General features: G+C 39.8%; 2 protein-coding genes across 4 annotated transcripts in view; one reads left to right on the forward strand and one right to left on the reverse strand.

Annotated features, from left to right (window-relative positions):
- The window catches only part of LOC122333559 (rho GTPase-activating protein SYDE2), a 22,310-nt gene extending 3,779 nt beyond the window's left edge, over nt 1–18,531 (forward strand). The window contains exons 1-7 of one of the 2 annotated variants that reach the window (XM_043231239.1): nt 8,155–8,694; nt 10,481–11,362; nt 12,514–12,743; nt 12,823–12,949; nt 13,593–13,762; nt 15,262–15,544; nt 16,072–18,531. In XM_043231239.1, the coding sequence (XP_043087174.1) occupies nt 8,307–8,694; nt 10,481–11,362; nt 12,514–12,743; nt 12,823–12,949; nt 13,593–13,762; nt 15,262–15,544; nt 16,072–16,448 (2,457 nt within the window). In that variant the 5' untranslated portion in view covers nt 8,155–8,306 and the 3' untranslated portion in view covers nt 16,449–18,531. Of the gene's footprint in view, nt 1–8,154; nt 8,695–10,480; nt 11,363–12,513; nt 12,744–12,822; nt 12,950–13,592; nt 13,763–15,261; nt 15,545–16,071 lie in introns of those variants that run through there. The other variant, XM_043231240.1, reaches the window with a different exon arrangement.
- Nucleotides 18,532–19,214: 683 nt separating this feature from the next.
- LOC122333562 overlaps nt 19,215–22,500 on the reverse strand; it is a 7,583-nt gene continuing 4,297 nt past the window's right edge. For both annotated transcript variants that reach the window (XM_043231244.1, XM_043231245.1), the window contains 8 exons: nt 21,969–22,075; nt 21,318–21,422; nt 21,116–21,217; nt 20,922–21,038; nt 20,255–20,328; nt 19,590–19,634; nt 19,488–19,520; nt 19,215–19,397 (listed from right to left, as the gene is read on the reverse strand). In XM_043231244.1, coding sequence (XP_043087179.1) covers nt 19,316–19,397; nt 19,488–19,520; nt 19,590–19,634; nt 20,255–20,328; nt 20,922–21,038; nt 21,116–21,217; nt 21,318–21,422; nt 21,969–22,075 — 665 coding nt within the window. In that variant the 3' untranslated portion in view covers nt 19,215–19,315. The remainder of the gene's footprint in view (nt 19,398–19,487; nt 19,521–19,589; nt 19,635–20,254; nt 20,329–20,921; nt 21,039–21,115; nt 21,218–21,317; nt 21,423–21,968; nt 22,076–22,500) is intronic.

The raw sequence follows: 22,500 nt of genomic DNA on the forward strand, positions 1-22,500 counted from the left end.
TGTGTGTGTGTGTGTGTGTGTGTGTGTGTGTGTGTGTGTGTCTGTGTGTCTGTGTGTGTGTGTGTGTGTGTCTGTGTGTGTGTGTGTCTGTGTGTGTGTGTGTGTGTGTGTGTGTGTGTGTGTGTGTGTGTGTGTGTGTGTGTGTGTGTGTGTGTGTCTGTGTGTGTGTGTGTGTGTGTGTGTGTGTGTGTGTGTGTGTGTGTGTGTCTGTGTGTGTGTGTGTGTGTGTGTGTGTGTGTGTGTGTGTGTGTGTGTGTGTGTGTCTGTGTGTGTGTGTGTGTGTCTGTGTGTGTGTGTGTGTGTGTGTGTGTGTGTGTGTGTGTGTGTGTGTGTGTGTCTGTCTGTGTGTGTGTGTGTGTCTGTGTGTGTGTGTGTGTGTGTGTGTGTGTCTGTGTGTGTGTGTGTGTGTGTGTGTGTCTGTGTGTGTGTGTGTGTCTCTGTGTGTGTGTGTCTGTGTGTGTGTGTGTCTGTGTGTGTGTGTGTGTCTGTCTGTGTGTGTCATCATGCAGTCATTGTGGCACTATGTGAGGAATGAGAACAAAAAGTATTGATAAGAGGCCGAGAACAAGAGTGTGTCTATTTAGTGTCCTGCACTACATAGGCGGCTCCCTTCTAAGGCAGCATCCTAACCCAGATGAACTATATGTGAGAATGAGAACAAAAAGTATTGATAAGAGTATGATATATATGCATTATATATATATATATATATATATATATATATATATATATATATATATATATATATATATATATATATATATATATATAATATTACTATTATTATTATTTTTAAATTATTTTATTTATTTATCTTTTATATATATTATTATTATTTTATTTTTTGCTCCAAGGTTCTGAATGGTAGTTTATCAGAGTTTCCACAAAAAGATCACGTGACGCTGAAGACTGGAGTAATGATGCTGAAAAGTCAGCTGCACTTCACAGAAATAAATTAAACTTTAACACACATTCACATAGAACACAGAACACTGTATTTTTGATCAAATAAATGCAGGTGACCGGTGAGCAGAAGAGAAAGAAATCATAATTATTGCCAGTTGCGCGTATGCTGCCGTGCATTCTGGGATTGCTTTGTGCAGAATTTGTCGAGAAAAAGTTGTGCTGCGTATGTTTCCCGTCTCAGATCCAGTGTGTGAGAGTCCGAGTCTGAGAGAGAAAGAAGGAATGTGAACTCTGTGCTTGGGAATAATGATCCCAGCTGCAGCTTCACGGCTGTTGAGAGCCATATCACTGCTTCCCAGAGGAGTGTGTGTGTGTGTGTGTGTGTGTGTGTGTGTGTGTGTGTGTGTGTGTGTGTGTGTGTTGATCAGCGAGGGTCAATAGAGCTCTTTTTTTTCCTCTGTGCATCTGTGAACCACATGAGAGCCCAAAACAGAAAAGCCATTCTGGATGTGTTTGACTCACCGAGCTTCTGCCTGCAGCGACTGAATCAAACGCACGCTCGTTGTTTGAAGCGGCGTTCGTTTAAAGGATCGTTTGCCCTTCTCGTCTTCCAAACCAACAAACATTGCTCTCTGTCTTTCTTCTCGTGGTTCATACGACCTTTAACTGCTGTGCTCTTAATTGTTGGGTATATAGTGTGCTTTTTGTGTTCTGCTGGTGATGATGTTGGTAGGTCTGGGTTTAAGAGTCAACCGTGCAATTTTACATTTAGTTGCAGAAATTAATTACAGCGGTAATTGCATGCATTTTTTTTAGTTACTCTTTATTTTAAGGTGGTTTAAGGTTACTTGCATAATTATGCATACGTTCATATTATTACAAGGACTTAAATAAAATAAAGCGTTTTTAGCAGTTATAACTTTGTTTTTTTGTTTTTTTTTTAGCTAATAATTACATTTAGTTTTATTTTAGTTACTGAAAACTGCACTAAATTGAAGAGTATTTTTATTCATTAACAGCAATAATAAAATAATTGATTGCATTATTGTTATTGAATTATTGTGAAGTGTTAATTTTCATTTTAGTTTTGCAATTTTATGTGCTTTTTTTTTTACGGTAGGTTTCATTTAATTTAATTTTAGTTTTCAGACATTTTCCATATCAACTTATTTCATCTAATATTAATATTTATTTTGTTTCAGTTACTAACCCCGTGCTTTTATTTATTAGCATTAACAGTGGTTTAATTTTGGCTCTTCTTCCTGGTTTCTTCTCACGTTGGTTCTTGAGTTCCTCAGACATCACGAGGTGCTTTCATCAGAGAAGTACAGCATGTTCTCGCCGCTCCGCATTAGAATGTAAACACACACTTCATACGTCTTTTTGCTTTATAATTTCTCTCCTCTAACGCTTCAGGATCTGTTTATATGGAGAGTTTAACTCCAGTCCACAAGACCTCGTTGTACCTCGCTAATTCAGATATTTACTTAACTTGATTTTTATCTGCTATCTGGTTCATTGCTCGAGCAGCAGTGATAGTGATGCTTGATCTGTATGTGACTTACAGTAGAAACTGGGCTCTGATCACTTCCAGTGATTTATTGGAGATCCTGCCAGTGTTTGATCGTCTGAAACCGTTCAATTAGATCAGTTTTGAGTAAGTTCAGCAGACTTCCTCCAGGTTTGTCTGCTTTTCTGCGGAAAAATATTTATGTTTTTAATCCTTTTTTAACGACTTCCTCTTCCTGAGGGTCTTCCTGGAAGTGTGATTCACAGCTTGATCAGAGAACAGCGTTAAAACTGTCAGACATCGCAATAAAATACAGTCACACTGCCGTAGTGTATTTATTTATGTATTTTAATGTTGCTTACAGAGTATTTACAATGTGTTATAAAACATTGTGTATTTATTTACACATAGCAAATATACACAGCGCACACGCAAATATTATGTAAACAAAAGCTTTTATTTTGGATACTGTGTGTGTGTGTATATATATATATATATATATATATATATATATATATATATATATATATATATATATATATATATATATATATATATAAAAAATAAAAATAAATTGTGTATATATATATATTTTTAATACAAATTTTAAGTTTATATATATATATATATATATATATATATATATATATATATATATATATATATATATAGAAATTTAATTTATTTAATTTATGTGTCCAATTACTTTAGTCATTTAAATTTTTTTACAAAATAGTCTTATTAAATATATTTATTTCAAAATATTGTCTATACGTTAAAATATACTGCATATATTGTTTCAATCCAAATAAATAAACATGGGCTAATTAAAAAAAAAAAAAAAATCAGTATTTGTATTGATTCATCCAGTTAGTTATTTATCCGTTTATTTTCCTTGTAGTCATGTAAACTCCTCTTTTGTTTACAGTGTATTTTACAGTATGTAAAGAGAACCCTTTTTTTGGTCGTATGGGAAAGCAGAGTTTATGGGCCTGCGTCCAAACAGAAGTAGAGAGTAATGTGCGGTTTGAGGCACTCTGTGAAAATATGCGAGCAGAAATGCAGCTGTCAGCATCTGGGCATACTAATAAACTGATAATGCTGTTCTGGGCCGATGTTTAATTCTTTAATCCTGCTCTAAACAGAGATGAGACCCGCTTCCAAACGGAAAAACAAGAGCATTGCAGAAAATCCTCCATCTGATGTTGCTCCTGCACAGAAAGAAAACATTCGGTGCAGAATCAAAAATGCGTGGAAAAAAGTATTTCCACAATCAGGATGGCGCTGCAATAAGATGTCTGTTGTTTTTCTGTGTAAAAGCAGTGAGAAATCTTGTGCAGGAATAAGCAGATAAGAGATAAGAAGCTCAGAACAGTACAGATTGTTCAGGTTCACTTTGAGGACCTCAGATGACACACATTATGCTTTTATGTCTAGTTTCCTTGAACTCTCAACTTAAGTTATCTAGAGAAACAAGACAAAATATAATACACATTGTTAAGAGGTCTGATAATAATATGCAGGACATTTAGGGGTCATGCATGCTATAAATAATAACGTTTAGGGGTCATGCACGCTCTAAATAATATAATGCACAATGTTTAGGGGTCATGCATGCTCTAAATAATATAATGCACGACGTTTAGGGATCATGCATGCTCTAAATAATATAATGCACGACGTTTAGGGATCATGCATGCTCTAAATAATATAATGCACAACGTTTAGGGGATCATGCATGCTCTAAATATTATAATGCACGACGTTTAGGGATCATGCATGCTCTAAAATAATATACATGCATGCTCTAAATAGTATAATGCACGACGTTTAGGGATCATGCATGCTCTAAATATTATAATGCACAATGTTTAGCATGACATGCGACGTTTAGGATCATGCATGCTCTAAATATTATATAATGCTCTAAATAATATAATGCACGACGTTTAGGGATCATGCATGCTCTAAATAATATAAATAATATAATGCACAATGTTTAGGGACATGCACAATGTATTATGACGTTTAGGGATCATGCATGCTCTAAATAATATAATGCACAATGTTTAGGGGTCATGCATGCTCTAAATAATAACGTTTGAGGTCATGCATGCTTTAATAATAGTTTTTGCACATCTGCACTAAATATTTCTATAAGTTAAGTCTGTTTTAGTTACTATGGCTTGCTCACTTCTGACCATCAGAAAGACATTTTACTCAGCAAGAAGAAAAATGAAAGAGAATGTTGAGAGCAGATGTTTAGAAGCGAGTTTCCTCTTTCTCTAACGACTGAGGACGTGAGAGACTTTCTGCAGATCTGATCTGATGGCTCAATCTCTCAGAGGAAACCTCTTCATGGGGGATCTGGAGAGAACAAGGTTTTCCAAGTTGTGTTTCCCTCTGGATTGGGCCTGTTTTCACTCTTACAGTTTAGTTTTAAAGATCACGCGTATTTGTTTTGCCTTTTTTATCGCTGCTCTATTAGTTGAAATAACTCCTAGCAGTTTCTTAATGCCTCTGTTTTGAAACAGAAGACCAGCTTCCATGTTTTCAGTCTTTCCTGATGTGATTATTAATAGTTTGGCTTGTGTTTTCGGGGCAGATGAGAGCAGTACAGGATGTCTCAAATTATGCTTCAGAGATGTGGGCGGCTGAAGGGGGTTCTGGGAAAAACTCTGTTACGCTGTGAATATTCTCAGCAAACATTGCCACTAATTACTTCACACAGCCAAACATGGTAAATAAAGTCAGGAGAAAACAAACATGCGCACAGCCTTGTCAGTTTAGCTAACGAAGACAACGTTTTCAGCACTTTTTATCTCTCAGCAGTCTGTCATGGATTAGTCTTCTCAAACACATCTGTGTTCAACTGCTTCGACTTTAACAAGCAGTGCTTTAAAGATGAAACGCTTTCAAAAGTTGATCAGTAAGACTTTTAAAGATGAAATCTTTTCTAACAGTGCAGGTCTTCACTATCACTTTTTTATCAGTTTAACATATGCTTGTTGAAAGTGATGTAATGATTTATTTTGAATCATACTTTTTTGATCAAATAAATTTAGCCTTGATGAGCTTATTTAATAATAAATATGTTACTGATCCCAAACGTTCATAACTCCACTTCTCTAAGCAAACATGTTGATGCTGATCACGTAAAAAGGCCAAATATCATCGTCTTAGTCGCTCTGCCGTCTGTAAAGCACTAAACTTAAGCTCTATGTGAAGGTTTTCCAGTGCGTGGGGCTGTTTTGAGTCGTAGCAAACTAAATAGAGCCAGACCGGTTTATCAATGCGCTGTTTAAAAAAGACTTCATAAACACAGAGACTGGTGAATGAGCGTCAGAGGTGAAGGGTGAGTCCAGCGCGCCGCCCGTGAGAGCCTGCTTTGTGTGAGCGTGTGTATTCTGGGCTCTTATAATGAATAGTGAATAGGGTTAAATGTGTGTGTGTGTGTGTGTGTGTGTGTGTGTGTGTGTCTGTCCAGCTGTGAAGGAAAGCCCTTTACACAGACCTCTCATTGAAAACCTCTCCGTGGCCCAACAGCTGTGTGTTTTTCACTGAAATCGCTCCCTGTTTTGGCTTCCATGTGTGGCACTGTTATCTTCATTTTCCTACAGTTTGTTTATTTCTTATTATCCTAATCTTTGAATGTAGGCTTTAATCAACCTGTAAAGCCAGCAGCGGCATAGCTTTGATTCTTTTAGGGAATGTGCGAATTAAAAAAAATGCATAGCTACAGATATCTGCCAAAGGCGTCAATGTGACCCTAGAACACAAAGCCTGCCATAAATGTCAATTAATATAGAACCTAAAAGCTGATAAATAAGCTTCCTATTAATGTCTGGTTTGTTAGAATAGGACAGTATTTGGCTGAGATACAGCTATTTAAAAAAACTGGAATCTTAGGGAGCAAAAAAAATCGAAATATTGAGAAAATCACCTTCGAGGTTGTCCAAATGAAGAGCTTAGTAATGCATATTACTAATCAAAAATTACATTTTGATATATGTACAGTGGCAAATGTACAAAATATCCATATGGGACATGATCTTTAATGAATATCGTAATGATTTGTGGCATAAAAGAGACATTTGTATTGTTGACCGTTGCTACTCATGACTGCTTCTGTGCTCCAGGCTCACATACGTCAAGCATCTTCCCTCAGTTTATCTGTGCATTTTGTCTATAAAGCATCTCGGCAAGAAGCTCTAGCTTGATGCTGTCCTTCTCTTTTTCTTGGCTGCTTAGGCAAAACAGGAAGTCATCTGCTGGCCCACTTAACGCACTGTAACACTTCCTGCTCAGGGAAGCATAAAGGGGTCTGTGTTGTTTTTCTGTTTTCAACTTGAAGTCAGTTTGACTTCTGTAATGTGGCATCAAACAAGGATATTTATTGAAAACACTATAGTTTTCACTATATGTGATTTATATTTAAGTTTATGCAATAGGTAGATGATTTTATATAAAGCTACTTGCATCGCAATCATGCAAGTTCATGCATTCCTTGGAAATCGAACTTTTGATTTTGGTGTTTGGTGGCACAGTGTTCTAATGATTGAGTTACAGGAAAGCCACTTTAAATGCACCGATTTCGTCTAAATGCTGAATTTTGAACTTTTCCTGGAACGCATTCTGACGCAGGCATCAAAAGACCACTGAACATTTTAGTCGGGCGGGTTCAGTCGAATGCCCGGAAATCCAATTTGCTGTATTCCCAATTGATTTCCAAACTGATCCGGCTCTCGCTGCGCCCTCAAATTAGACTCGCACATTCCTACTTGTCAAACTTTCCATCGGAGCTTCGTGCAGTGTTTAAGCAGCATTTGCGGTTTAGGCATTTGGTTGTGGAGTGTTGTCTTGGCCTTGTAAACTAGCAACGGTTTTGACATACTCATGTGCATAGAGCAACTGACAGAGATGTTTTTACTCAGCACTTTCAGAGTCATGCAAGCCAGCAGAGATAATGCGTCCGAGCCGATCTGGAGGGCACACGGGAGTTATTCATGGCTTCTGGAACTGGATAAGATATTTGGCTAACTGTGTGTCGCAAGCCACACTCAAAATTTCAAGAGGGGAAAGAGCAGACGATGAGAGAGAGGGGAAAACTGGGGAGGAGGGAGTTTGGAGAAACTTCCAGATGTGCAAAAGGGGAGGGAGAAGGAGATGGTAAAAATCCTCAGCCCTCCTCTCCATGTTTTTTTTTTTTTTTAATTCTTTCCAGTTGTCCTTTTTTTTTTTGCTGCTCTCTGTTCACATACATCACTGTAAACTCATCTCAGAAATGTTGTTTTAGGGAGGAATCAAACCCTGTAAAGGTTAATAGCCCCCAGTTTCACTTTTACTTGCGGTATTTGATATTTCCGAGTGTTGCAAGTCTCCAGTGATCCATTTTTCAAGTTAGTCACTCCAATCCAGAGAAATATTTCAACACCAAAAAAGGGCAAAAACTCCTGCTATGGTAATGACTGCTGGTTTCTTTCTTGTTCCGTAGAAGTGACAGGGAAGGTGGACCTTTTCCAAAGTTCTTCATCAACTGCATCCACCTCAGGTCATGCTGAGCCCGAGAGCTCCACCGTGGAGGAGTGTACCAGACGCTCCCAGATCACTGTCTCCAAAAAACAGAATTGGGCCAAACTTCCCTCTATAAGCAAAGACCCAGCCAGCGCAGATCTGTGTACGAGCCTGGTCTACGGGCCACAGGATTGGGATTTGTGCTCAGGAAAGGCTGAGGCCTCAAAACAGGCTTGGAGCCAAAGGACTTTGAGTGAGGATGGCTTGAAGAGGAAGCGTAATGATCTGGAATTGGAGTTTGGATATTCCAGGACACCGTGTGATTCTGTTGATGCCGGTTTGCCGGATTTGACACCTGCATCTACAGCATTTGGAGATGTTTGCCCCTCTTCTAGCTCACAGAAGATCTCTGGGCAAGGCGCATACCTCCAGCACCTGGACAGGAGTAGTCGGGCCTGGGTACTGTCCACCGGAAAGCCCCAGTCATCAGATGAAGTCCTCCCAACCAGAATCACAGAGTGGCGACAGGGCCCGGGTGGAGATGGAAACATTTGGTACAACCCCATTCCTGAAGAAGACGACTCGAGGGCCACCGGAGGAGCAGCTCAGGAAAAATATGGAGATCCGTGGAGAAGGAGAGAAACTGAGGAATATGCGAAGGAGAAAAGAGATCAGAAACGATCAGGAGGGTGGAGTCCCACCGGCGTCCAATCAAATGAGAGAGACTCAAGCTGAGGCCGACATCATCAGGGCGGATAGTTTGGGTATGGTCGGGTTTTCCATTATGTAAGAGTTTGTCACAAGCTTAACTGCATTGCCAGCATACTCTCATTTCACACAGCTGGTCTTAAAACTGAGGTTAAAACAAGCAGTTCTGTTTTAGAACAATATTTATAGTAAGATGGAATGTTGTGCTATGATTGGCATTGACAAATTTCAAAAATAGGTTGGGAATCAACCAAATTATGTGTAATTACAATTTCTTGCCTACCTAGATAGCATTTTAGGTGTGTCAGAGAGGTGAAGGCGGTTCTGAAAGGTAGGTGGCATAATTATAATTGTGCTGCCTTCTGAGAAATTTATTTTTTGGCCAAATTTTATTGCAGTAGTCCTGGAGAAGACAATTCAAGAATGCATCACAGAATTTAAAATTGACTGCTTTATTTAATAATTGGGGATTTTTATGTTAACCAGAGTCACGTCTGTAGCTTTGTGACTAATGCCAAAATCTGTTGAAAAAGCTCTGTTTTACTGCCGGTGTGGAGCAGTGAGCAGTGAGTCCCACATACACTGTCTTTTCACACCTGATTCAGGCCATTAGCACATTAAAGATTCCAAACTGAAGTGGGTGTGTGAGCCAAAGAAGACGCAGTGTTGTGGGTTCTCCAGGAAAATTGTTGGGAACAACATGTTTAGCTAGGAAACTTTGGCTTTTGAAAACCCATTGTCCTGCAGAGTTTAGTTCCAGCGCTGAAGGAACTCACCTGTCTATAGTTTTCTAGTACCCAAAACCTTGATTAGCTTATTGAACTTGCAGGAAAGTGTATGTTGAGGTTTAGAATTGTAGAGCAGGGATTCCCAAAACATTTTCCTGGAGCCCCCCCTAAAAAGTGCCGTTAATCAAAGACCTGATTCAGGTCATAAGCTCATTGAAATGTGTGTCTCAGTAGAAGGAGACTGCATAATGTCAAGTGTTTAAGGGCTCCTAGAATGTGGTTGGAAACCACTGATGTTTCTGGAACCACATACTCCCGGAAGGCTAGCATTCTGCAGAGTTAAGCTCCATTACACTCTTTTTGAAGTTTCGAGTTAGTCTGAAGACCTTGATTAGCTGGTTTAGGTGTGTTTGATTAGGGTTGGATCTAAACTCTGCAGGGCAGTGGCCCTCCTGTACAGTCTACCAGTAGAGTTTAGCTCCAATTCTGTTAAACCTTACTTGTCTTTAGCTTTCTAGTAATTCTGAAGAACTTTTAGGGTTTAGCTTGTTCAGGAAAGTGGATCTTAGGGTCCAGAGTTGCCCACCCCTGATATAGAGTGTTCCAAATCAGTTTATGACAGGGGATGTCTATTCCTCCTCCTGGAGGCTCACCCTTGAAGTCCACTTTCCTGGAAAGTTTAACTCCAGTCCTAATCAGACACAGCTGAACAATCTAATCAAGATCTTCAGGAACGTCAGAAAGTTATAGTTAGGTGAGTTTGATCTAGGTTGCAGCTAAATTGCAAAGTTGATCAGTTGATCTTGTAGGCCAGAGTTTAAAACCTCTCTTCTAGATGAGTTTATTTCCAGGCCTGATTAAACACACCTTGACCAGCTATCGAAGGTCTTTGGGATCTCTAGAAGCTTCCACGTCTACTCCCAAGGATCCATTTCTGTTGTCCACTATGGTGTCTATGTATATGGTAAACAGCAAGGCATCTTAATAGGTTTTTGGAACAGTCTTAAAATTATTAAAAGATACTAGAGCACAACTTCTACTTGCCTGTGAGGTTCAGGACCATCTTAAAGGTTATATTCCTTATTTCTAACTTTGTGTGTTTCTTTCAATTCAGATCTGGTTGTGCTACAGTCGGACTGCATTAGCTCTGCTAGTGGTGTGAAATCTGACAGTCCCAGGGTTTCAAAGAAAAGCCCAGGAGAGGGTGGAACTGGCAGCAGCGTGATCGACAAGATCAAGTCTCCAGGAACAGTACGCCGGCTTTCTATGAAGATGCGCAAGCTTCCAGAACTGAGAAGGAAGCTTAGCCTACGCTCATCTCGTAATCAGCGCCATGGACAAGGGAATGGCAGCAATGCACCAGGAGCATCCGACGAGGCTTCACCACCAAATGCACGCAAGGAATCATCCAACGTCATCAGCAAGTATCACCTGGACTCCAGTGCACCTGCACGGCCAAGGCGTCGCTCCTCTCGAACACGTTCTGCTAGCAAAGGAGGATATCTTAGCGATGGAGACTCACCAGAACTCTTGCCAAAGCAGGGCTCGGGTCAGGGATTGAAAGGGTCACCTACACCACCACCGCACCATGGAGCACAGGATGCACTCGCTGTGGCAGACGCAGAGTCGTTCCGCTTGTATTCGCTGGCGGATCAGCCTCGCTGTGCTCAGAGACTTTCAGGGCTGCTCACAGTGCATCTGCTGGGCATCGGTGAGCTGCTACGGTCCCCTCGGAACGACGCTACTAAAGAAGTGTTCTGTGCCATTCAAGTGGACGGGGTGACCCGGGCTCGAACATCCCTGCTCACCTGTCGAGGGGCGTGTCTCCCGCTAAACCACACCTTTAACCTGGAGCTCGAGAGGGCGCGATTGCTCAAACTGGTCATCTTGACGCCAACACAAGCAAGCGGAAACAATGACTCTTCCGTGCCTGCCGCTCCCGCTCGTAACCGGGTGTGCTGTCTGGGTGCTGTGGCTATACCGCCCCTCTTCAAGGGTAAGAGAACAGCTCATTTGCAAATCAAGCCACAAGGTGAAGCCGACTCTTCCCACCGATATTTCCCACATTTTGTAATCTGTGATAATGTTAGTTAAAGGGTTAGTTCACCCAAAAATGTTAATTGTCATTAATTACGCACCCGTAAGACCTTTGTTTATCTTCAGATCACATTAAGTTATTTTTGATGAAGTCAAGGAGCCATCTCCAGATGATCCAGCTCCAGAAACATAGTAAAAACATCAGTAAAACAGTCCATGTGACACAACTTCAGTTTTGCAACGCTAGGAGAATACTTTTTTGTGCAAAGAAAACAATACAACAACATAATTTACATCACAAAGTGTTAGGACAGTTAGATTTTTATGATGTTTTAAGATGTTTTTAGTCTGCAAGCCTGCATTCAATTGATCCAAAGTACAGCAAAAAATTTCAGTTTTGAATTTAAAATAATGCTTTTCTATGCGAATATATTTTTAAATGTAATTTATTCATGTGATTTCAAAGCTGGATTTTGACATGAGTTAAACTGGTAAGTTTTACCATTTTTAATACAATTCAGCCAATCTCCATTCAAACTGTTAGCATCTTACTCAGAGTTTTGAAATTTTTACTTTTTAAAACTTGACTCTTTTGTACTTTGTTTACTAAGACCGATGGAAAACAGCTTTTCTAGGCTCATATATCTAGGAACTATACTCTTAAAGGAACTGCTGATGATGATTTTGCCACAATGTAACTATATAGAAGAGTCAAGTTTTCAGTAGAAATATTATTGAAACTATTAAGTCACTTTTGAGCAAGATGCTAACGGTCTAATCAGATTCAATGATCTATGCTAAGCTATGCTAAAAGTGCTATCGCCAGACCCAGAGATCGGCTGAATGGATTCAAAAACTGTAAAACCCAACAGTTTAACTCTAGGAGAGTTGGAATCGAAAATAGTGGAGTGTTCTTTTAATGATTTGAACAAAAAAGACCCTGTTATATAACAACCTCTGTAGCATTGACATATTTATATTATAACAACCATAAAGCAGCTATTCCACCCAGACATACCCTGCACTGGCTTGGATCTCTTTATGTATTCATTGCTCTCTCTCTCTCTCTCTCTCTCTCTCTCTCTCTTTCTCTATATCTCTCTCTCGCAGCTTCTCGCAGTCAGCAGCTCTGTGTCCGTCTGGAGCCTCGCGGTTTGCTGTACGTGAAGCTGACCCTTCTGGAGCAGTTCGTGACCCCGTTCCCCCGCCTCAGTGACCTGCCTCCTCCTAACGTGTTCGGGATGGAGCTGCGCCACCTGGTGGAGAAGGAGGCATCTGCGCTCAAAGTGCCTCTGATCATTCAGAAGTGTGTTTCTGAGATCGAGAGGAGAGGACTGAGGGTGAGGCCGGCTCGGATGTCTCTCAGACCCGACGCGTGTTAAATATGACCGTGCTGAGAGACCGTGTTTGTTTCTGTAGGTGGTGGGATTGTATCGTCTCTGCGGCTCCGCGGCGGTGAAGAAGGAGCTGCGGGATGCGTTTGAGAGAGACAGTGCTGCTGTGACTTTAAATGATGAGCTCTATCCTGATGTTAACGTCATTACTGGTCAGTCTGATATATGTCCCCTTACATAAGCTGAAAGCTTGCTTCTCCTATGGACTTAAAAATGTTATCTCCCAGTTCTGAGTTTGCATTTCATTTCTTTTTTCCCTTACAGTGAAGAAAAAGTCAGAATTGTGAGATATCAACTCTTAAAACTGAGAAAAAAAGACCCTTTTTTAATGTTATTAAAGCAATAGTGTAAAGCATAAATATAGTGAGCATTATTATCGTAACTAAAACAAAAAAGAACATTTTTGCAATTGAAATATAAAGAGCTTAATCTTATTTTCATTTGAGGTTTTCAAGGCAATATTTCTCCTTTTCATCTACTTTAATGTGATATGCTAAAATGATTAAAATAAAAATTAGGACAAATGATATAGGCGTATTTCAAAACAAATAATGACAAAAATGCACAGCAAAAGTTATAAAAAAAAATTACAATATTAACAAAACTATAATACATAAGATGATGCTAAAATAATAATGCGTGAAAACAAACTTACTGCAAAAAAGAAATTAAAAATATCAACTTATCACAATTCAGAATATATTCTTAAAATTCCTGTTTATATCTCACAATTGTGAGTTAAAAAGCTTCTCTAATATACTCTGTATGTGAAGGTTTTTGTGCTGTTGTTGTCAGGCATTCTGAAGGACTACCTGCGTGAGCTGCCGTCTCCTCTGATCACGAGGACCCTGTATGAAGTGGTGTTGGAGGCCATGACGGTTCGTCCGGTGTGTAGAAACACCAGCGACGCTCAGAGATCACAGAACACCGTCTCGCTGCTGCAGTGTCTTCCTGAAGCAGAGCGGGTAAAGCTTCTCTGTGTGCGGAAATACACAACATATGTGTGTGTGTGCTGTGTGTATTTATTATGTGTATATAAATACACTCACATACAGCATATACTGTATTTAGGAAATATTTAACATATTTATATGTAAGAACATAAATATATAAATGTTTATGCATGCAAAGATGTAAACATTTTGCATGTGTTTGTATGTATATATACATAATAAATATACACAGTAAATGCGTGTTAAACTAAACCTTAAATTATGTAAAATTAATTGTTGACACTGTTTGATTAGTGTGTGTGTGAGAGTGTGTGTGTGAGTGAGTGAGTGTGTGTGAGAGTGTGTGTGTGAGAGTGTGTGTGTGTGTGAGTGTGTGTGTGAGAGTGTGTGTGTGAGAGTGTGTGTGTGTGTGAGTGTGTGAGAGTGTGTGTGTGAGAGTGTGTGTGTGTGTGTGTGTGTGTGTGTGTGTGTGTGTGTGTGTGTGAGTGTGTGTGTGTGTGTGAGAGTGTGTGTGTGTGAGTGTGTGTGAGTGTGTGTGTGTGTGTGTGAGTGTGTGTGTGTGTGTGTGTGAGTGTGTGTGTGTGTGAGTGTGTGGTTCAGCAGCTGGAGGGTCTTCAGCATGTTCCACAACAAACGGGAATGAGAACCTTCTGCTGCTCTCACACACTTTCTTTTCTCATCTCTTCTTCTTCTTCTTCTTCTTCTTCTTCTTCTTTATTTAGATGCATACGGGTCCCTTTTAGGAGCTTACATAGTTGTCCACTGAAATGCATGTGTTCCTTTTATATTAAACATGAGATTATAAATGTTTAGTTTTCATTTTGAGTTATTTTATTTTTGTAATGTTCATTGTTTTTTTTTGTTCATTAGTCAAGGTATTTTTTTTTAACATTGCATTTATATTTAGTCAGAAAATAAATTTAAATTTTATACAAAAAGAATAAAGCTATAAGAAAACAAGCAGGAGCGTAATTCTAAAAAGGCAAGTTTCTTTGTTAATATTTTTTGTTCATTTAATATTTTAGATTATTTTAGAGCTAAATTAAAATAGTTAATAATAAGTTAATGAATTATGTTAATTGCCAAGTTAAACATCACCTAAATGAGGTGAAATGAAGTGTTTTCTTTAGTGTCTTATTTCTGGGGCACATTCAGTGGTTTTTACTTCTTTAAAATAGTATTTGGAGCAGTGTCCAGTGAAAAAGGTTTCAATTACTATTTTAATTTAATTCAGTGTGTGACTGGAATTTTATGTGGTTGTATTTTAATCAAATTTGGAGTAAAAAATGTCAGTCTGATCAAAGAAAGAGTCATGAAATGAGACTTAAAAATAATTTCTGGGACATTTGTTGGACTTGAAATGACAGCTCAAGTAAAATGCATTGCATTGTGGGATGCCTGTGTGATTAGAACCAAATCTGAATAACTTTGAAATGGTCAGAATTGAAATGCATGGTCAGTGCCTGCTGTGGTTTGATGTGTGTGTGTGTGTGTGTGTGTGTCTCCTGAAGGCCACTCTCTCTTTCCTGCTGGATCATCTGAGTCTGGTGGCGTCTTACAGCGACAGCAACCGGATGACGTGTCAGAATCTGGCCGTGTGTTTCGGGCCGGTTCTCCTGACTCCCACGCAGGAGTCGTGGCAGGCCGGGATGACGGCCCCCGGATCAGGGGCCCTGACGGGGTTCGGGGCCGCCCGGGGAGGCCGTAGTTTTGCACACAGTGAAGAGATCGCCAGCGCCGTGGACTTTAAACGACACATAGAGGCACTGCACTACCTCCTGCAGCTCTGGCCTGGTGAGACGGCTATATCATGAACTATTTTATATATATATATGTGTGTGTGTGTGTGTGTGTGTGTGTTGTGTGTGTGTGTGTACAGCATATATCTGTTATGTGTATATATACATACACTTATAGTATATATATTTTATATTTTATCTTTAAATGCATATACATGTATATATTTATACTTGTATATTTTATATTATATACAAATATACTTAAGATATAAACAACATTTTGTTAAATGCGTATACATGCGTATGATAGGAAAGGATGACATATATTAAAAATTGCACACGAAAATCTTTGACTTTTTAAACTAAAAACTTGTTTGGAAGATGATTGAATTGCAGTGGTTCCTTCTCATTTTAAATGTAAAGAGCACAGACAAAGCCTTCATTTCTTTTATATGCAGAGATTTCTTTCATTTGTGCAGCTTCACCTTCTCATTTACTGTTTAATGTCATAAACGTCATTTTAAAACTGAATCGTGAAATCAAAATCGTGAATCGTTAGATTTAACGATTGTTTTTCCATAGTGCCTCAAGGACGAGTGACGGACGACTCTCTGGCGTCCCAGAGTTCCTTGCAGGTGGTTGTGTCCCGCAGGGGGCGTGGCCGGCTGGAGAGCCCGCCCTGTAACCGATACGCCGGCGACTGGAGCGTTTGTGGGCGGGACTTCCTGTCGAACGACGAGGCGGATTACGACGAAGTGGCGGGCAGCGAGAGCGACGACGACGACATGGAGGAGCCGAAGAAGAGAGACGTGTGGGCGTCTCCCGACGGTTTGTACGTGGATGACTTCGAGCTCGACTTCGACGCTCCGTTCACGTGCCGACTCAGTCTGAAAGACTTCGACACCCTGATTTCAGATCTGGAGAGAGAGTTAGCCAAACAGATCAACATCTGCCTCTAAACCGGAGTCCGCGCCGCTTCGGCGTTTTAATAGTTAAGAATAGAACGACGTCTTGAGAAAGGTGTAGTACTGACACACAACAACACCCACAGGTTGCCACAGAAATACCAACATAATACAAATAAATACTGCATTTTCCAGAAAATAAATTGCATTAAGAGAAAGAAAAAAAAGAAAAAAACACATGCAAGTTGCATTCGTGTATAAGTCCCATTTTAGAATAATTAGAAATATTTTTCACAAAAGTACATTTTTAAAAAATGCTTACAAACGTTATTAAGAATAATATAAGTAATTGTGACTTTTTATGATTTTTAATTCTAACTTTTTTCCTCAAAATATACAAACTCTGAGACAATATCTCGAGATATAAAGGATTGTGAGATGCCGTAGAGATGCAGTTTTGGGTAAAAAGAGAAAAAAGAGAAGGGTCGGAAAATAGTAGGGTCACTTTTCCTTAAAATCTTTTCCTTTGGAATCGCAGTTAACTTTTATGTGATTGTGCAAAACTCAACAGCTGCAATAATCTTGATCACAATTCTGAGTTTCTAAACATAGTTCTCAAAAAACGTGAATTGCCTTTTTCACGTTTTCGTGGTGCGGTGGGAATGGGCTTCTGTAGACCCCGCGGCACATTTCACAGACATGTGACTTAGACCCTGGAAAATATGCTAGATTTACCGATTTCTAAATGTACTTTGCCATGCGATCAAAGGTCTTCAAGGAGCGTTCTGAGACGCGAGACGTCCTCTGACAGCAGCTACTGTAACGTATCGCCAACAAGCACAAAAACTATTTTTTTCATTGTTCTTCTGAAAGGGAGACGCGTATCGATTATTATAATATGCTACATCGTGCATTATAACACCGTATAAGCGCTCGCCGTTAACGAGGTGGTGAAGGATGCGTTCTATCTGTGTGAAGTCTCTCTTGTTTAAAGCTCTGCGTACGACTCTTCTTCCCGACGGCTGCTTTGCTTCGACCAGCGGCGTTCGGGCCAAGGTTTCCTCACTCTTTCCAGCGGGACATTCCGTTACGTTCTTTTCTCCGCCAGACTCGCTTTGGCAGGCCTTACTTGTACTTTGCAGGATAATTTTTTTTTCCCCCTGCGTAGTGTTTAGCAGCGAAACGTATTTATTACATTCCCTTGAGGTCACGTCATAGGAGCGTTCTGGGTTTGTGACGTAATGATGATTTGAGCGCGAGAAGCCAAAGACGATATTCGACGTAACAGGGCTCCGGTAATCCATGCTTCTTCCCTAAAGAGCTTTTCTAAACACTCGTCCTGTCTGCCATTGGTCGGTCAGGCACATAGCTCCGCCCTAAACTCGCGTGATTGGACGAGTCAGAGGTCGGTCAGACCGATGTATTGAAAGCGACAGCATTCAAAAGTGACCAAAAAAGATTTTTTTTTTTAACTTATATTGAATTCAGAGCTTTAATACAGAGCTGGATTCGTGACAATCAGTGAAACGTAATATAGTGTTAATTTTGACTGAGTTTGCACAGTTCTTTATGCCAAAATGTTTAAATCCAGGTTGTTGTTGTTTTTTTTCATATTCAGACATGCTAAAACGACACCATGCACACGCTCTAGGAAGTGTGCACTCGTTTTTAACCTCGTGTCTTTTGTAACTTGTATTATTAAGCCAAAGACTGTTGTGATGATTATTGCACTTGTGTGTCTAGTTTTCTGGATTGTGCTCGTGCTGCTTCTTCAGCTGATTTGAGAGCAGCTCTGGGTTTCATATCTGAGCGCGGTACAAATAATCTCCACTGTGATTCCACTCTAAAAGCCACAAATGGAATAGAAAGGCCATGACTGAGTTCGCCAGCTCTTTATGCAAATTCTTTGACATGTTTTATTTGAATTTAGATTTGTTTAGTTGTATAAACAGTATTATTATATTCTATTATTGCACCTGTAACGTTAAGCACTTCTGTCTGTGCTCATGCATAGCTAAACCGCAGCCATACACACACACACACACACACACACACACACACGTGTGTGTGTGTGTGGATGAGATGTACCATTCAGTGTTATGTTGAAGAAATAAAGCACAGTGTTGCGTTTCTACAATGTGTGTTTTCATTGTATTCATTGCGCTAAATGTCATTTAACGGGAAAGTTAAAGGAACGGTTCACCCTCAGATCAGGAGGAGTGTGTTTCTTCATCTGGAGGAAGGTCTCAGCAATGCATGTGAATGGGTGCCGTCAGAAGAGAGTCTGATAAAAACATGGCAATAATCCACAGCGCTCCAGTCCATCGGTGAACATCTGGAGAAGTCTGAAGATCAAACTAATTCTGCATTATATGAGTCTATAATCTATAATACCTCGAAAAGGGTTCTGTTCTGAATCAGGAGAGAAATCTGCACAGATCAAGCTAAAACCGCTCTGAACGTACATGTGGCCAGATCGTGATACACTTATTCACTGGAGGAAACATTATTTTGGATTACGCACTCATAGTTTAGTTTAAAACATCTTAATGCTGGATTTGTTTCAGCTTTTGTCTTCTCTCATGCTCTCATTCTGACGGCACCCATTCACTATACAGAGCATCCATTGCTAAGACATTCCTCCAGATCTGATGAAGAAAGCACGGCCTGAGCCTGAGGACTGCGCTTTTACGGAGTCGTCTAGTGCACTAGTGTGTGCTTACTGCGTAGTGCAAGCAAACCACAGACCCTTATGTATTTATAAATGTGTAATAATGTTTGTATTAGAAATGCAAAACGTTAAATGCCTAATCAGTAACGAAGTTTGCAGTGTGCATTTATTATTAGAGTGCATTATAAAAATGTGGACAATTGCAAAAAACAGAGAGTCGTAATCCATGTGCGTCCCCTTGGTGTGTGTTTTACCCCAGAGACAGATACTTCCTGTGACGCGGGCGCTTCTGCCTCGCTCCCAAACACTCGTCTCTCTTCTCCACCGCGCTCCTGCGGAGACAGAGAGAGCTCAGTCCATCCGAACCAAACTTTACCGTGTTCCCGCTGAACGTGCAGCACTTTCTGAGACCGGAGACTCACTGAGAGAAGCGGGCGCTGTTTGGCCGGAGGGTCCTGCGGGAGAGACAGAGCTGGTCAGGTCACAGAAACACGTCATGTGTTCCTCTCGGAGTCGTGCTGTACCTCATCGGCGAGCTCCAGGGAATCACCGCGCTCTTCTTCGCCTGCCTGAAAAACAAAGTGAATATCTGACGATGTGCCGGGATCCTTCAGAGCTATGATAATAAAAGCGTGTAGATATGATAAACATAACATCTTCATCTTTGTGCTGTCACTTTATTTTCAATTTATTTAAACCACAATGTTTTCCAGAATTATTTTAAAGATCTCATATAATGTGAACTTTTTCTGTTAATATCAGCTGAAATGAAAACACTTGCTAATACATTTCTAAAAGGTTCTGTCACGAAAAAAGCAATTTATATTTCTATCACGTACTCTTAAGATGCATACAAAGATGCTATAAAATTTTTATTGTTTTGTAAAGTGTTACCAAAATGATCACTTTATGCAGTATTTTTGGATACTTCGCAAACATTCAACGATCTTAGTTCAAGTTAATTTACTAATACTTTATTAGAAATAAGTTCAAATATCTATTGATAGATAATAGAACTGAATACACAACTAAGATGAGTTTAACTAGGATTAACTAAGGTAAATAAGTACTCTAATTTTTTAATTATTTATTAATTAGATAATATTTAATGAACACATATATATTTCTATAGTGTCTAATTCTTAAACACACTCACTAAGGGTATTATATTGTAAACCGGGTCCCTCACCTCACAGTCTTCCTGTCCAGGGTCTTCTGAGTGGCCGAGGACAGAAGCCGTGTGTTTCCAGGACTGTGTCTGTCCTGCTCAGAAGGAAGTGATGTCATAGATGCAGACGTTTCAGTGAAAACTGGCTTTTTCGAGATCAGTAGCTCATCTATGAGTTTAGAGTCTTACAAGAGCCGCTTGCACAAACTCTTCAGACTGGGCTTAAAGTCAGTCACCTCATTTTTTCTCAGGACTTTTTAAATGCAGCTATGAAAAAGGTAGACTGGTCTCGTTTGGATTGGAATAGTGTGGCTCATTAACTCTTGGCATCTGCCAGCTGGTCAAACTGTTTCTCAAGACGCAGTCTTAACAAAGTTTATGCAACTGGCCCCAGTTTTTTTGTATAGCAATTTTTAATATTTCATGTGTCTGAGGTCTGAGATGTGGGAGCAGTGAAGAGAAAGAGGGCAAACATTTAGTATTTTAGGTTAGCACTGCCATCTAAGCAGCCAATATCGTCTTTAATATTGTTATATAATTTGTATAACATAGTTTTGGACATGTATATATATTTAAATACCTTAATAGAGTAGAGACAAATGAGCATGCAAAGTTCATATTTTCAGCTGGAGCATGCCCCTGATCCATGCAATGTTTCGTGTGTGTGTGTGTGTGTGTGTGTGTGTACCATGTCTCTGAGTGTCCTCTCTCTGCGTATCTCTCGGTCCTGCCGCAGTAGACTCATTCTGTCTCTCACAGGCCACACGGTGAAGATCTGATGGACATCATGCAGTGCTGATCGCAGCTGTGACACACACACGCATGAACGAGAGTCTCACGTACACAGATGACGCTCTACAGGTGTGTGTGTGTGTGTGTTACCTGGGCTGTGACGCGCTGATATAAGGACAGATCCTGATGGGAGACAGAGACTCTCCTCAGCTGGGAATCTGTCTGGAACGATCGGATGAAGTCCCTGGAGTCCTGAAGAGCATTCACTGACTGACTCTGATGCTTAGGATGTACGTGTGTGTGTGTGTGTGTGTGTGTGTGTGTGTGTGTGTGTGTGTGTGTGTGTGTTTACCTGTATAGTTTTGCGCAGCTGCTTGATTTTGTCCGTCTGCAGGAGTCTGCGTGTCAGAAAGCCTCGAGTCACGGCGGTTAGACGACGGAGAGCCTTCACCTGCTCCTGTACGATCATCACTGACGTTACAGTATCAAACTACATCGATTTCTATCTGTTTTCATTTTCATCTGAATGTTTTAGTCGTTTTTGTCATTTGAGTTTTCTATACTGTGGGTTTTATTTAGTTTCAGTTGTTTTAATACTCTATAAATGCCTTTCCTACGTTGGAAACTAGCTGAATTTTTTTTTTTAATTAATTAGGTTTTTTAAATTTCTTTTTATGTTATGTAATGTGTTTAAAGATCGTACTGAACATCGTCACTTGATTGACAGGCCTGCCACAATGAACTGTTTGAAACCTGATTTTAGTCTAAATTAGTCTATTTTACTTCAGAAGTTAATCTAGGAAAGCAGTTCTTAATCCAGAAGAATAATTACATTTATTACAATTATCTAACTGGATGTGTTTAATTACTGCACAGAAAGATGATGTTAATGTTTGCGTATCTTGTGTGTGTGTGAGTGTGAGTATGAGTGTGTGTGTGTGTGTGTGTGTGTGTGAGTATAAGTGTGTGAGTGTGTGTGTGTGTGTGTGTGTGTGTGTGATACCTGATGGAGGTGCTGTGTTTGTCTCTCCTGTGCCGTGAGAAGTTTAGAGATCTGCTGAGTGTGTTCTCTCTCTAAATGTACTTCCAAAGCCTGGATCTGCTGCTCTGCTGCAAACACACACACACACACACAAACACAGACACACACACACACACACACACACACACTAAACACAGCACACAGACACACACACACACACACACACACACACACAAACATACACACACACACACACACACACACACACACACACACACACAAACACAGGCACACAGACACACACACACACACACACACACACACACACACACACAAACACAGACACTGAAGTCAATAGCTGTTTGTGCAAGAGAAAACCTTATACATATACATACACATACATAATATATTCCATACGTATATACATATATTCCATTAAATGTATATCTATATATATATATAATGGAAAGTATAATAAGAAGGACTAATTTAAATTCAGAAAATACTAAAACTGTAATAGTATCTCAGAGATACTAAAATAACACTGGTCTGT

The sequence above is a fragment of the Puntigrus tetrazona genome, unplaced genomic scaffold (assembly GCF_018831695.1).
Source record: "Puntigrus tetrazona isolate hp1 unplaced genomic scaffold, ASM1883169v1 S000000283, whole genome shotgun sequence".
NCBI lineage: Eukaryota > Metazoa > Chordata > Actinopteri > Cypriniformes > Cyprinidae > Puntigrus > Puntigrus tetrazona.